At 44.1% G+C, this 16,466-nt stretch overlaps 1 protein-coding gene across 17 annotated transcripts in view; it reads right to left on the bottom strand.

Moving 5' to 3' along the window:
• The window catches only part of KHDRBS3 (KH RNA binding domain containing, signal transduction associated 3), a 200,581-nt gene that overhangs the window by 83,674 nt on the left and 100,441 nt on the right, over window positions 1-16,466 (bottom strand). For 10 of the 17 annotated variants that reach the window (XM_067712831.1, XM_067712838.1, XM_067712833.1 and 7 more), the window contains exon 6: window positions 3,991-4,186. The exons of the other annotated variants lie outside the window; for them this stretch is intronic. In XM_067712831.1, the coding sequence (XP_067568932.1) occupies window positions 3,991-4,186 (196 nt within the window). The remainder of the gene's footprint in view (window positions 1-3,990; window positions 4,187-16,466) is intronic. 17 annotated transcript variants of the gene reach the window in all.

Raw genomic sequence — 16,466 nt, forward strand, 5'->3', positions numbered from 1 at the left:
GAACACTGAGTATTTTAAGGGCTGAAATGTATACTTTCTCAAAAAAGCACCAGTTGTGGCAGGATTTGAAAGAACAGGTTTCATCCCCTTTTTTGTTTAAATAAGCAACTGATATGATTTCTTTGCATCTTTTATTCTGGAAATAATGGCCTCAGATACTAAATGTTAAATCAGAGTTAAAAGAAGTAAACTGAATTGGTTAGATATAACCAACAAGTTCTATAGAAACAGCACATTTATTACGACAAATGTATTTCAAGGAAATCATTAAAAATTGTATTTTTGAGTTCCAAAGGAATGACAAGCCTTTTTTAGAGATACAGATGCTCGGAAATTCTTAAACAGTGAAAGCGCTTTTTTTTTTTTTTTGCCTATCAATGTAATAATGCTTTGCTTATTATTATTTTTTAAATCCTAACCCATCCCATTCTTCCTAATGGTTCTCAGTTTCCATTTTCCTACTTAAGGTAGCTTTTAACCAGAGAATTATTAAACTGCAAGGGACCACAGTGGTTACATAATCTCCTGCCATCCTTTGCTGCACTCCTGATGACAGCAGGGTACAGGATCTGCTGCACTTTCCCCAAAGGTGAGGAGATCTTATCAACTCAGCTCGCAGAGCACTGGTTTCAAACAAGCACAGGCTGTTCAAGATAGAATACAGGCCTTGCGTCGTGAATCCCGCATCTGCCCCTTCTGTATCATCCTTGTGACGTGAGGAAAGACACTAACTTCCCACACCTGAAATTCTCACCTGTACAATAGGATCACAATACCTCCTCTCTGAGTGGCTGTGAGAACAACACGACATGACATATAAGAAAGTGCCTCATGGAGAGCAGTTTCTCATTAAATGTTACGTCCTTCTTGAAAGTTCATTCTCATACTGAGATCAGACTTATAACGCACGACTCCGTTATTTTCAGGAACTACACAGAATCGGTCTTACGTCTTTGTAACCTGCAACTGCCCTCTGAGCACAAGAATAAGGAAGGGAAGATCTTTGTTCAAATGCCAACTATCATATTCTTCCCACGGGATGGTTACAGTAACTGACTTAGAAAAGATCAATGGCAACCTTCGTTAGGAAAACTTACCTGGTCCCTGTGCCGGGTTGTCTAGTCCAGTAAACATTTACTAAGTGCTTGCCATGTGCCAGAAACTAGGCTAGTGGCTAGAGACTAATTACGAGACACAGTGCCTTTCCTGACAAGTCTACAATCTTCTGAGAAACAGACGCACACTAAGTGAAGGTTGCACTACGCAGCGACATGCTAATAAGTTAGATATAAACCGCTAAGTGACTAAAAACGACAAAGCACACAGGAGGCATTTGGGGTGGGTTCTCCACAGGCGGCAATTTTTAGAAACTCGGTCTTGAGAATATTCATCCATTCAGCAAACATGTACTAAGGACCGACTATGTGCTAGACGTTATACTAGGTGCTGAGAATATAAAGGTGGGTGCAGGGGTGGGGTCGGGGGTCCCTACTCCCATGGAGTTTACAGTCTAATTTATGATTATTCCAGTCCAATGGAATAGGTATTTTAGTAGACTCTAAGAAGACCAGCTTCAACTTTCCCACTTGCCACGTGAATGAGTAACCATTCTTGGGGGTGGGGGGTTCCAGGACCCAGGCTAAGTTGGATATTTTGTAGTATACCCACATGATCTAAAATCCTAGAAATAAGCAAATAAACAAAATAATTTTTTAAAGGTTTTCTTTCTCCTTCCCATGCTGCAAAGCTAAGCGTACAGTGCGAGTAATCTTTAGAATCTCAAACGGTTAAGACGAATGGCAAATGCTAAGCAAGACAGCCAACGTGGCCGTCTGTGATTTGAAGGCAACGCTGTGGTGTGGCAGAATGAGTACGAGCTGTGCTGGAAATGCAGCCTCAGGGACAACGCGCGCCTGGGAAGGGCCAGGCGTGAGTGTGGGCTCACGCGATGCAGGCTGCCTTTCTGCTTAGAGCCCTCCAGCCCTCGTCTGCTAATGACAGGACACATATTCTTCTGCACGGCCACCATCCCACTAGCCGCGGTAGTGGATGGGAAGGGGTGTTATTAACTCAACAGAATACTTTGCAAATCGACTGTTTTCAGGCCTTTGCCATCACATATCAATAAAACTCAGAGCTAAACACAGAAAAACCAAGTGCCTTGAATTTCTCTTCCTTTTGCTCCCCTCGACTTTAACCTTTCAAGAGATTTTTATTTGTATTCATCTAATTTCATTCAAGACTCACCGGGGTATACACACTGAGACAGAGGATGTGTGTGTCTGGTTCACACTGTAGGAGTTCAATCGATCTTTGCTGAGTGGAAAGATGAATTAATGTATGGAAAGAAGGCACTAGCTCTTTCTGAGACGGGTGGATTGGTGGATTTAGCCAAAAAAAGCTAAGTACCTTGCCTGGCTCGTACCATGTTTATAGCACAGGGGGGCCTAGGATCCAGGTTTCCCACACCCCCTGCCTTGGCGATTACGGCGACACCATCCAGCCACATCTACAGCACCCAAACCTGAGAGAACTCAAGGCAGGCCGAGGTGGGAAAAAGCAGACACCGGGCCACCTCAGAGGAATTTCACAACGTTTCCTTTCCCTCAGTCTCTGCTACTCTCATGAGACTCGGCCTTTGTGGATGAATCTGAGGCACCACCGCCAGCTTGCTAAGAACACTAGTAAACAGGACCACGTCCAGCTGTAAAGAACACAGAGCCGAGACACAGACACAGCCTTCCCCAAGCGAACAGCCCGATGGTGAAGCTGCCCACATGGCACTGATTTTCAGAATATAATTCGCTGCGCTCCCAGCGCGCGCTCTGCCAGTGCAAAGGGGTGCAGCTCTCCGTCCCTGCCCCGCCAGCGGCCACAGTCACGTGGGAGACTGCGGTGATGCTCAACAGGCCAGCTCTTGCCTCCCATGAGCTGCCCTAGTAACAGCTGACCTAAGTCTGCAAGGACAGACAGGAAACAGTCGGATGAGGGGGAGGAGGACTCGAGGCCGAGGCTGCTACACGAGGAAAGTTCTGGACGCCTAAGAGGACGCAGCCCATTTAGGGAATTATAAGAAGTGCAGTACGACCAGGACGAAGACTCAGCTCCTTCGGTGGCTGCAGATGACACTGAAGAAGTTGTCTGTGGCCCAGGGATTACTGCAAGTTCCAGAAACTGTGCCAAGAGGTGCTGAGTTCCTAGCAGGAGACCTCCATTAAAGGGAGACATGGAAACCTACTGGTTCTGGCATTTCAGGCCTGTCACTGCTTCCCCCTTCTTTGACAACAGTTCACATACTCTTTCTTTAATACTTTCAATTACTAATACGAAACATCTATCCAGTACTCATCTTCCTCATTTATGTTAACCAGAAAGTTACAGTAAGAATCCCAGGGGTTCTGTATTCTTGGTAAAGATTCCGCCCTCCCCACCCCCTGCCGCCCATTTTCCATGGATGTATTTTCTTTCTCTTATGCTAAATAAGTCTATGAACCATATCAAAGAATTATGGAATGATAAATGGAAAAACTGATAATCCATTAATTAAAAAAACTGGGAACTTTTATTTTCTTCACTGAAAAGAATTTCCACTAAGAATCGGTATTCAGCAGCACAGCTTAAGAGGAAACGCTTAAGGGTAAAAACAGCTTGGTGTACGTAGGCAACTGCTTTTTGAATGACTGCATCACTCAGAGGCAACCTGCAGAGGACCGTGGCCCAATGCTACGCTACACGCCTGGCGGGCTTGCCCGCACGCCTCCTTGACCCTGGTCCTGAACCTCGCCACCACCCAAACTCATCTTCCATATCTGAGGTTTAAGTTATTTGACGAAAGAGGTTATTTCTTTCACATTTTCTGTGCCTCTGGTACCAAGTACTTATTTAGCACTCAATAAACGTTTGCTAAAGAGCTAAAGCAAGGTGAGGGATATCGGTCACAACACCCGACGCTATGTCTGGGTCACAGATCATCAGAACACCTCCACTTACATAATCTCCATAGGTCTCTTGTGTCGGGGGTGGCGGTGGAGGTCTGTACCCAGTTGGGGGGACGCCTCTTGCTCTGGGAGTGAGAAGTCCTCTTCCTCGACTCACTGGCCCTCGGGTGGAAAGGATTCCTCTGGAAGTCGGCGTCCCTCGCGGTACCCCGACTCCCACTGGCCGGGCCGCGACTCCTCCCCTCCCCCTGCAAGCAAAAGGGTCAAATTAGCAACACTCGTGGTATTCTCTAGCATTCCACTGTGCGCATGCATTTATACCTCACAAAAATCGGTGTCCCGTAATTCTGTAAAAAGAAATAAGGAAACCACGTGCAAAGTGAAAACTAAAAGCAAATGAGAAACAGGCACCTACCTAAAGGAAGGAAATTAAGTCATTTAGGCAGCTCGTCCAGCAACAATAAAGATGGTAACATCAAAGAAACCCCAGGAGTCAGGGTCTGCCTGGGACACAGGATAGGAAACTGACATCTGGGGAGGCTGCATCTACTGAGCACTCCATCACGTCCTGCCAGGGTCACAGCCAACCCTCACTCCAACACTGTGACCTGGGCCTTACCTGGCTTGTCTGCGGACAAGGAAACGGAGGCCTAAACAGGCCTTAAGACTGTCTGAGAACACACAGCTGGCACACCCGGGACCAAAACATATCAGATTCCACGAGAGAGGGAATAAAATGAACCTTCCCAAAGAGTGTACCTACTACCTAGGGACTGAAAGCATCACTCTTAGGTTAAATAAACACATATATTTTCTGAAGTAGAATTCAACATATTCATGTATTTCTAACATAAAATATGAGACTTCCAAGTCAGAGAGGAAGGCAGGAGGCAGAAGAGCCCAACATAAGGTAAAACTTGAGGAAGTGTGCAAGTCCCATGAAGAAATGAGGACAGAAGTTCGGCTCCGCCAGAAAATAAAGGCATAGCCTGACCCACCTCCTGTGGACAATGTCCTCCAAAGAAGGAGAACCAAGCAGATAATGAGGCTGCCTACAGACCAGTTCTCTCTTCTTCTCTTGTTTGATTGGGATAGCAAATACACAGCTGAAAGCTCCAATTCCACAAACTCGTTCTTTGAAAGGATCAATAAAATTAATAAACCTCTAGACAGGCTAAACAAGAAAAAAACAACAATATCATAAATGAAAGAGGGGTCATCACTACTGACCTCAAGGACATTAAAAGATAAAAAAGGAAGATGATGAACAAGTCTAGGCCCACAAATTTGTTAACTCTGATGAACTGGACTAATTCCTTGAAATATACAAATGACCAAATCTCCTATAAAGAGAATTAAATAATCTGAATAAACCTATGTTTATTAAAGAAATTTAATCAATAATTAATAATCTTCCAAAAAAGAAAGCACCAGACCCAGAGGTTTCACTGGCGAATCCTATCAAATATTAAAGGAAGGAATGATATCAGTTTTCCACTCTCTTCCAGAAAATCAAATCAGAGGAAACATTTCCTAACTCATTCTCTGAGGGTGGCCACCGGACGTGCCTCCTGAAAATTATTTCTACATTACTAGTCAGAGGCTGAGACTGGCCTGGGCCACCGGGGAAGACAGAAGTGACCGGCTTCCACTTGGTCTTGAGCCCTTATGGGGACCTGTCACAGGAGGTGCCTCCCAAGATTTTTTCTCTAAGTCCACCTGTGGAAGCCACAACTGGTCAAGGGGCTGGGAGACAGAGAGGCCGAGGAAGGGTGGCAGGGAGCTGAGCAAGGTGGTCTCTGACATCCCGAGGAAGAGACATGTGGTCCAAGGGGAGGGAGGCAAAAGGCATTAAAGACATTATACAATGAAACAAACAAGCAAGCGGACCATAAATCGGTATCTCCCATGAACAAAGACGCAAAAATCTTCAAAAACAGCAGCAAATTGAATTTAATAATGTATTAAACACGTCACGACCACATGGGATTTGTTCCAGGTATGAAAGGCTGCTTCAGCATTAGTGAAAATCCATGTGACCAGCCTGCCAAGAAGGCTTACGAAGAAGAATCGTAAGGTCACATAAAGCAGAAAAGGCGTTTAATGAAATGCAACGTCATTCACGATAAAGACTCGGCAAACTAGGAACGGAGGTAAATTTACTCAAGTTAAAAAAGAACATCTACAAAAACCTACAACTAACATCATATTGAACGGTGAGAGACTGAATGCTTTCCCCTTAAGATTGGGAACAAGGCAAGGATGCCCAGCCTTACCACTCAAATTAAAACTGTACTAGAGGAAGACATATGGGAACATATGTTTATGTATGACTGATTCACTTTGTTGTAAAGCAGAAACTAACACACCATTGTAAAGCAATTATACCCCAATAAAGATGTTAAAAAAAAAAAAATCACTCTAAAAAAAAAAAAAAAACTGTACTAGAAGTCCTACCTAATTCAATAGGACAAGAAAAGGAAATAAAACTTTTAAGATTGTGCAGGAAGAAACAAAACTTTGTCTGCAGGTGACATTTCCATGTAAGAATTCCCAAAGAATCAACCAGATCAAAACAAAACAAAGCAACCATACGAACAAACAATAAACTAGAACTAATAAGCACGTGAAACAGGTCTTGGAATACGAAGTTAATAAGTCAACTGCTTTCCTACACAGCTGCAATGAATACCTGAAATCTGAAATTTTGAAATTAGTCACAAAAACCACCAAGATGCCCTTTGTTCAATAGGTGAACAGATAAGCAAGCTGGGGTACATTCATATAATGGAATATGATTCAGCAACAAAAAGCCATGAGCTAATAGTGGTAAGTCATGTGAACAGTATGTTCCCATGATATGATGTAATAAAAATAGCATTTTATTTTTTACCTCTGCGGTTTTTGTTCCCCAAACCTATAACCCTGGGCTAATCGTGAGCAAAATATTAGACAAATCCCAAAGGAGGGACACCTTACCAAAACCTGACTGGTACTTCTCAAAACTGTCAAAATCCATGACTTTCACCTTTAGGCAACTTGCGTTATCCCTTTTTTGAGCACTGTAAGTTAGATCTTTTTTGTGTGTGTTTTCATACTAGGTCATAAAAATCGGTGCAATAAAACTGGTGGTCTAGAGCAAGGACACTGGATTCAGATCGATTTCCTGACTGTACTTATTTACCTCTGCCTTCCAATTAACATTCAAACTAATCAAGAGTCTGAACTTTCCAAGACAGTCTCCTCAGTTGTGAAATGGGATACAGAACCCATTTCTTAGTGTTATGGTGAAGGAAAAATGGCAGGACATACACGGTATTTAGCCCATTGGCTACTCAATGAATAGCAGCAACTTAGATAAATTTCAGTCTCTCTGAGCTGTACTGATAGACACTGTAATAGCTATAGTCTTCCTCACCTTTTTATCTCTGCTATACATCTAGAAAAATCTTCAATGTGATTAGCGAAAAGAGTAGTTTCTACCTATGGTACATCTAACGCATCTGTGATATTTCAGTCAACCTGTGTGTATTCAAACTAAAGAAGCCTCTGGCTTCTTTATCTAATACCCCATCTCTGCCGTCCAAGGTACTATATCGATCACAAAATATTCAGTATTTCAATAAATTCATGTCTTTTACCACACGGAAAGACATTATATTTAAGAAGCTCACCATTCTTTCTTATCATCATCGACATTGTCAAGCTATGTGCCCACTGGGTATATGGAATCATACTAAAGAATCCGTTATAGAATTTTAGACAAGTCATTTGATATATGTAGCTCGGGATACTTGTCTACAAAAGACACTTTGAAGATTCGTTTTTGAGAGTTTCAAATCCCACGGGAATGGTGTCGAGCAGCACGGTCTTAGTACTGCCGTTAAGTGGTCTCTGGTGAGAGGAAGGCACGACGCAGTGACAGGCCAACGTGAAGGTCCCGCTGCACTGCCTCGTGCTCACTCAACGCTACAAATGAAGTTCAGGGTAGAGCTGAACAGCAGGGCTCATAACATGGGATGAGAACAGAAAAGTGTCTGGGAGATGACATTTATAACGACAATCAATGGGAACGTACTTATTTTTTACTTGAAAGGTTGATTCAAATTGATAGGATTGGGTGCTACACCGCTCAGAACGGGGATAAGGGAAAAGCAGAAACATAACGCATCTGACTAGAAAGTTTCATAAGCAAAGGGGTGTGACTGTAATGGTTCTTTCTGTTTGCATTTTTCAGCAGGGTGACCTTGGTTTCTGGTTTTGAAACTCAGATATGAAAATAATTGAGAAAAGTTTTTTCCATGGAAAGAGTGCTTTGGATGATCAATAACTTCTTGCGTTCAGTCAATTAGGAACTAATTATTCAGTTTATATATTAATAGGAGGTTTTAGGCTATGATGAAAAGGCATGTGATGTGGGTTCCAGCACACCCACACTCAAACTCAAATCTAGTCCTGTCGTCACTGGGCTGCTGAGCCTTGGTTTTCCCATCGACAAGTCCAGTTAATAACATCTGGCTCTTGAGACCGGCTGTGAGGTTTCCAACCACATCAGTGCCTAAGCTGAAACAGGCGCTCAGCAAGCGGTAATTACCGTGTGGATTTCTACCTGGACTCTGTCCTGACGCTGTCCTTTTGGCTGCTAACCGAAGGGTGAGGAGAGAGAGGAGACAGAAGGCGCATCTCGCGTTTGTGCTCATGTCGTCCATTCAGCAGCAGCGCATTTACGTACGTTTCATACATGTAGCAACAGTGACGCAGTGTGGTACACAGTAAGGGTATATATACCACACTGTCTGGCCTTTGTCTATATATATATTTTTTTGCGGTACGCAGGCCTCTCACTGTTGTGGCCCCTCCCGTCGCGGAGCACAGGCTCCGGACGCGCAGGCTCAGTGGCCATGGCTCACGGGCCCAGCCGCTCCGCGGCATGTGGGATCCTCCCGGACCAGGGCACGAACCCGTGTTCCCTGCATCGGCAGGCAGACTCTCAACCACTGCGCCACCAGGGAAGCCCTGTCTATATATTTTATGAGAAGCAAAAGTATATGATAAAACAATGAATTTCGTGGAATTAGCTCAAGCTAGCTCGAGCATTATCAGCTGGGTGACCCTGGGAAACACAGGGGATGCCTGGGCCTCAGGAAGAGAAAGGTCTACAGCTGATCACAGAGGGGGTGCCTGCTGGATCCAGTGTCAAGGTCTAGCCGGTCTCACAGTAAGAATAAGCTTTCCCAGAGATCCATCCGAGGACCCATGCTTGATGCGCTAATGACCTGAGGGCTAATTTATTTTCCTGTAGGATCCCTAAGACTTGTGACAACTTTCCTTCACTTCTCTGAAAGCTTAATCACTGAGATATTTTTTTTTCTTGACAGAGGTTGACAAGGGAACGAGAAGCTGGACAGAAGGGAAAGGTAAACGCAGCCTATGGTCATAATCCCTCAGAACAAACGTAAGAAGCCATCGGGGCTGATGGAGACTAGAAGTTCTGAATAGGAGACTCTGGCAGCTCTCTGTCTCACCACCTTTACAGATCATCTGAAGCACGGTGCTAGGGCCGTGCTTCTCCTCTCACACGTTACTGTGCACGCACATCACCTGGGGCCTGGTTTCGGGGCAGAGTCTGCATCAGTACATCTAGGCTGGGGACTGAGACTCTGCATTTCAAGTGCTGCCTTGGGTAGCTTGGATCCAGAGGTTATAGACTTGTTATGAAACCTGTCGGTTATCTCTTTTCTTTATTCTGCAAACCATCCAACCTTCAATGCAATTAAAAAAAAAAAAAAGACTAAGTGTTACGTTATCCTACATTGTACACAGTCTGTAAGAAATCCAATGCAATCTGTTTCTTCTCCAACAAGTTACAAACTGGTTACTAGTAAAACTGTTGACCACATAAGACAGTGTGAGAGAGTCCACCCTCTTAAAAGTACAAGAAACTTACCGTTTCATCCAGGGACGTAGCCCCTGAAAAGAGACAGCTCGCTCCGTACTCTGAAGCCTGTCACTGTCTTCCAATTCTGATTGTTAGCATGTTTTTACTTTTTTTCCTTATAAACAAAAATAGCAAAAACCTTTATCATTTCTAAGTATCAGCCTTACTTCTGCCTTCTGGGACTATGCCACACAAGTCTTCTTCCTCTGTGATGATGGTGAAATTGATAATAAAGGAGTGAAGAAGAGATGTGCAATTTGCCCAAGGACTGATCAAATATCTGTGCTACAGGAATTCTATTTTTAGTGAGGGATCATTTTGAGTAATCAGAAAAGGAATCATGCCACAGTCTGGGCTCCGATGGGACATTTAAAAAATTAAGTAGGATATGGATTAATGTGTGCTCAACGTCCTATCTCCATTTTACAGACGAAGAAACTAGGCTTAGAGAGGGAAGTTCCCTGAGACCACGCAGCTAGGAGGGGCTGGGGGTGACTCTGATTTTCCCATAACCACACCCTAACTCCAGGCAGATGGCCCCATTTTTCCTGCTTTCAAGCCTTTGCCCCTCTGTGCAGGATGACTTCCCTCTGGCACTACCCTGCCTTATTACTTTACCTTCATCCTAAGTGTGTTTGTACCCACGCTCCCCATCCAGGATGATCTGTGCTATCGTTTCTGCTTCCGCTTCACTTTTCCTCATAACCCTCGTGCTCTGTTTCAGCCATTCTGCCATAACTACTTGTTTCTCTGACTTTCCCCTTAAAAATCCCAGAATGGCAGGACAATGACTTGGTCATCATCTCTGCAACTTCAATTTGTCAAGGAAAGAGCTCAGGAAAATGTGTGACATTAAATGACCTAACACCATAAACTGACTGATGGCCAAAGAGGAAAAAAATTGATTAAAACTTCTGAAGAGCCAGGGTGGGGAGGGGAGGGCAGGGGAGGAGATGCCCACTGCACCGGAAACACTCACTGGGCTCCTTCCACCCTCCAGGGCTGCAGACTGACAGCGGCGCTTGCTTGACATTATTCTAGGAAAAGTCAGTTGGCCTGATGGGTATCCAAGCCTTCCTTCAGCCGGCACTGGAGTCGACAGGAGGACCGGGAACCCACACCCGGCTTCGGGCTGCGCGGATGCACCGTAAGCAGGAGAACCGTGCTCAGCGGCTTTTCTCACGTGTCTGTTCCAGGCTGCACTTAAGTTACAAGTTCTTGTCAGAAGTTTTCTCGCTGTTTGGCACATTATTTGCCTCAGTTATTGCCTTCCCAAAGCCTATTAAGGTGATTTTAAAAGAAAGCACACGTTTTTCTCCTTTTGCCTCCCCTTAATCAACCCCAGCGTGGCTGCACTAACACACACTCAGAGAGCATGTGGACCCAAGGGAGTGAATGCTGAGGACTGAGGGGCAGTCCAGGTCTCACGGCAAGAGAAGCAGAGAAGCTCGTGTCCAAGGAAAGTCCTCTAGTGTCTGCCCGGGGCGCGGGGCACGTGTGTGGTCAACCACTGTCAGGGTTTTAAGAAAGGCACGGACAGTAGACACAGAGTTGGAAGGAAGGAGAGGAGAGTGACTGTTCTGACAGGTCAGGTGGTACAAGGTCCTCAGAAGGTAAATCCAGGAGGCAATCATATAGTTTACATAACATCCCAAATTAATGGGTTTTTAAAATTGGAAATTCTTATAATTTTGGCTAGTAGAAAAAGAAATACCATTTTCCTATATCCAGCCTTCCCTTAATGATAAAGAAGGACTTTTTAATAGAGATTGGTAGAATAATATAAATCATATCATATGCTGGTGAAATATTTATGGCCCATATATTAACTATTCAGCTTTCCTGATAACACTTCTCACATACTGCGGAGAAGAATGGATCATTTTCTGTCATTAAAACAATCTTTAGCATCTGTGATACTATTCATAATCCATTTTAAAAAGAGAATAGGTACCATGTGAAAATCTGTGTGGATGAGAAAATGAGAGTGACCGAGTCCCATCTGATCCCCTGGTTTGGGGAAGTCACGTGCTCTGCCCAACAGGCAGAGCAACTGTGGCTACCTAATATTTATCACAGCAGCTGCTGAGATGCCGGTTTTACAAAGATACGATGTCACTGAAATCAGTGGGGCATGACCTAGTGTTAAAACAATAAATGATTAACTTAAGCTGATAGTTTCATTCAGTGTCTGAAAGCTGCCGGTTACTGCAGTGGTCCCATGAAATTTTAAACTCTCCACGGCAGCCCTGTGAGCGTGAGGCAGCATCCCAGCGCCCTGGCATACAGTCTGGGAAGTGCAATCATAAGATCTAACATGGGGTTGCAGTCCAAGAAAAGAAGAGATAAGGGGAAGGCAAACTCTTTAAAGAAACTGTAGCTGAAAATTTTCCCCATCTGATGAAAGCTGATAAAAGCCGCGTGAATGGGTCAGCCTCATGTCCTAGGTTGAAACAAAACCACCACGTTCGGCACCCAGTGCTGGTGAATGCGTACTTACTACTTAGAAAGACAGGCTTCATCTGCTTTGTTCACTTTTTCTTCCTGCTCTTTCTGGTAACACATGCAGGGAGAGAACACTGCATGCTACTTGGGGAAAGGGCCAGATGGGCCAGACAAGGCCAGTGGAGAAGCAACACAGAACTAGCCAGCTGTTCTGAAGAGGGGAAAGGAAGGGAGCATCCTGGAGGGCTCAAAACTGTCCAGCCCAGACCACCAGGGCAGCAGGCAATATATGCGGTGGAGACCCTACGGGGAAAACCACAGAGCTAAACAGAGAGTTTGCTTGGAGTGGCGTCAGTCCTAATCTTCCCTGATGTGTTCTCTGCTGGGGTCTGTGCGGGGAGTTAGGGAGGTGACGTACCACAGGGCTGCACAGGGCAGAACGGAAGTAAAGAAACTTCCTTATCTCCTAAGTTAAAAAGGAGTAAGTTTAGTCCTCTCATTTGAAACTGAATGAAAAGGTTTTATTAAAATACTTATTTCTCCCTTCTGCAGGATTTACTTTTAGATCATTTACATCTTTCAGCAGAAAGCTACCCTGAAGTGATACCAGTGGGGAACATTCATGAAGATTCCAGTAATGACTTGTTTCTGCTGTGAAATTCCAAAGTGGTGCTGTCCATGTGACCATTCCCAAAAAGCTGATCCCCTGGTAATCTAGTCACGTGACAGACAAGAACTACACTAACAAAAAATGTTGTAAATGGTCCACACTTGATCAGAAGAGTCTAAAGAATTTGCGATTGTACTGTATTCACTCAACACGTATTTACTGAGTGATTCCTATATGCCAAACATTATGGACACAAGTGCCTTTAAGGTTTTACATAATACTGAGGAGTAACCAATGAAAAACTGAACAAGTCAGAAAGGTAAATTCAGTTTGATAAGTGCTACCATGTAACCAAGAAGGGTGCTGTGGGCTGGCTTCCGGGTTATGGGGGCGGCCACTTCAAACAAGGCAACCAGCAAAGTCTTCTCTGACATGGTGCCTGTGTGTGTTGAGAACAGGATGCTGAGGGGCAGGCAGGCAACTGCAGACAGGCCTTCCAAGGAGGAGGAGTGAAGGCAAAGGACAGGGAAAGGAACGAGCTCGGCCTGTTCAAGGAACAGAAGGGAGACCAGTCTGGCTGGAGTGCAGGGTGGAAAAGGTGATCAAAGAAAAACAGGTTTAAGGCTTATTTCAGAGCTAAAATCAAAATGACTTACTGAGGGACTGAGTGTAGCGAGGAGCTACCTATGACCGTCCAGTGGTCCCAGGACTAGAAAGCGCTAGGCTGCAATAAGTGCATTTGCCTTTTGTTTTATGACTGTTTTCAGCCATTTAGATGCTGTGAATTCTAAAACCATATTTTCCTCCACTTTGGCCACTAGAAAGCTCAAAGCGTAATCTGAAGACCAATTTTGCCAACCCTACAAAATAACATGTACCTTTTTGTGTATTAATCTCACCCTTAGGATTTTTGTAATTTTCTATCCTAATTATTTTCCATATTAATTTATTTTTCTTCTGGTAGATGGACATTAACTTAGCAAGTTACTATATGTGATCTGATGAGAAAAAGTAGTAAAAATATGTCTTTTCATCATAGTTTGTATTAATTGTGCTGTAATTAATATATAAGAAAAGTGACAGAATGAAAATTCTATGGAAAAACTGCAAGGGGAGAATGAGTGGAAGAAAAAAAAAAAAAAAGATTCTGGATAAAAACAGAAGGGAAGGATCAAAGAGAGGGAGAGGCATGGTTTCTGGAACCAGACTGCCTGCATTCCAGCCAGGCTCTAAAAATCCCCAGCTGAGTGACTGGAGCAAGTAACTGACTCCTCTGGCCTTGGTTTCCTCATCTGTGAAATGGTGACTTTAGCAAAACAGTGCCCGCCTCACAGGGCTGTTATGAGGCTTAACCTAGTTAATATCTGTAATGTGCGCGGAAAGCACTCAGTCAGTAGTAGGCACGATGTGAGTGTCTGTTAAAGGAAGTTTCAGTTCGGGATGTAAAGACAAGTAGGACTTAAACAGGTGAGAGGGTTAGAGAGCGGAACCACAGACTTGCAGACACAGGAGCAGTGTGAACAAAGGTTTGGAAGGGCAGAGCACACCCTTTAACCCAGTGGCGGTGTCGGGGGGAGGCAGGCGCTAAAGCAGGAAACCTGGCAAAGTAATGAACAAAGACCAACTGGGAGAGAGGTCTTAAGAGAAAGTACAGAAGGGCAACTGAATGCCTCTTAGAGGAACATGAATTTCACACTGTAGAAAACAGAGTATTTGAACGATCTGGTGCCACGCAAGCCCACAACCACATGGAGGGAAGGTGGCGGTGCCTGGCTCCCTGGCACGTGGGGAGCGGAAGTGCCCCGCATCAGGTGTTGGATCAGCACGAACCAGCCACTGCTCCACAGGCGAACCACTGGGTCTGAAGTGTGACCTGAACGGTAATTCCATCCCAAAATACCCACTACCAAGGCAATGGAAAAGCTCAAAATGGCAAGCAGGGTATAGGCTGCCACCAAGAGGAATAATTTTTCACCTGGGCAGATGGAGGTTATCTCTCCAGATACTACACTCCCTCAGAACAGAAAGTTTCTGCCTTCCTTGTCAATTCATAACATAACATTTTCAACTGAAGTGAAAATGAGACAACTAGATTAGAAATTACCTTCAGCAAAAATGGAAGACCTGGTCTAAGGAACAGGGCATCCCCTAAATGACGGCACTGCACGTGCTCTATTATCTACATTCTCTATCCAAGGGATATCCGTTCTGTGGAGGTTGCCTGATTTAGAGAAAAGGGCCTTTGCAGATGTGACATTAGGTCGAGAATCCTGAGATGGAAACACTACCCTGGATCACCCAGGTGGACTCTAAATACAGTCCCATGCATCCCTATGTGAGGGAGGCAACTGGAGATGCGAGAAGGCAGCGCTAAGAAGGAGACAGAGCAGAGTGCGATGGCCTCAAGTCAAGGACCGCCTACAGGCACCAGAAGCTGGGAGGGTCACCACGACGATTCCCCCCTACAGCCTCCAGGGGGAGAGCGGTCAGTACCTTGATTTTAGCCTAGTAAAGCTGATTTCAGACATCTAGCCTCCAGAACTATGACCAATTTCTATTGCTTAAAGCCACCAAATTTGTGGTAATTCATTGTAACAGCCACTGGAAACGAATATAGCAAATACGTAATTTCCTATGATTGCAAGTAAATTATTTAACAGGAGAAATGGAAATGATAGAGATTTACTGTTTACTGAACAGCTACATAAATTATTTCATTAAATCATCAGCAGCAATCCTATTATTATTAGCCTGTTTTTTACAGAGAAAACCCACCTGGTACCATGCCCAGATCTGTGTTCCTTTTACATTGCAATAACACCTGTCTGTAACTGCTCTGACAGCGTGTCGATCAGCACTCAGCAGGGGGACTCACTTTTTACTCCTCCAAAGGAACTTGGATAAATGGAAGAAACCTATTTTAAATTATTTCATGCAAAACTCTACCTGAAAAAATATATACAGTCACCAGTGAAAAAAAGTCTGTGTTACTAATTTCCACTGAGTTCTTCTGGGGGCAAAAATGCAAAAATTAAAAATAATTTTCAAATAAGTTTGAGAGTCACGTCTCAATTTATAGTTTGCTTCAATTGACTTACGAATTCATTATCATATTTTTCATGATAAAAGCAGTCGTGATTCCGAGACAGAAATAAAAATTCGGTGTGCCTGGACAAGCTTCGGAGTTTCAGATACCACAGAGCATTTACACGGCATAAAAGGACAACGAGCATCGGGACACTCACCTGGTACCTGACACTGCTCAACACTGGAGGTGCGGCAATGAACTAGCCTGGTACTGTCTGCGCTCACTGGGAAAACACAAGCTTCCACAATCTCCATTTGTGCATCAAAGCTATGACTTACATTCAAAGAATTAGGGGATTAATAACGTGAGGGTGATTAAATAAACTTATCTACAGTCATTAGCTAGTAAGTGGTACAGGTTATATTTAAGCCCAGGAATACCTCAGTCCACAGTGAATCCTCTTAATACGACACCATATTGCCTGAATGTATTCCTATAGGCTTTGTA

Source organism: Pseudorca crassidens, chromosome 17 (genome assembly GCF_039906515.1).
Source record: "Pseudorca crassidens isolate mPseCra1 chromosome 17, mPseCra1.hap1, whole genome shotgun sequence".
NCBI lineage: Eukaryota > Metazoa > Chordata > Mammalia > Artiodactyla > Delphinidae > Pseudorca > Pseudorca crassidens.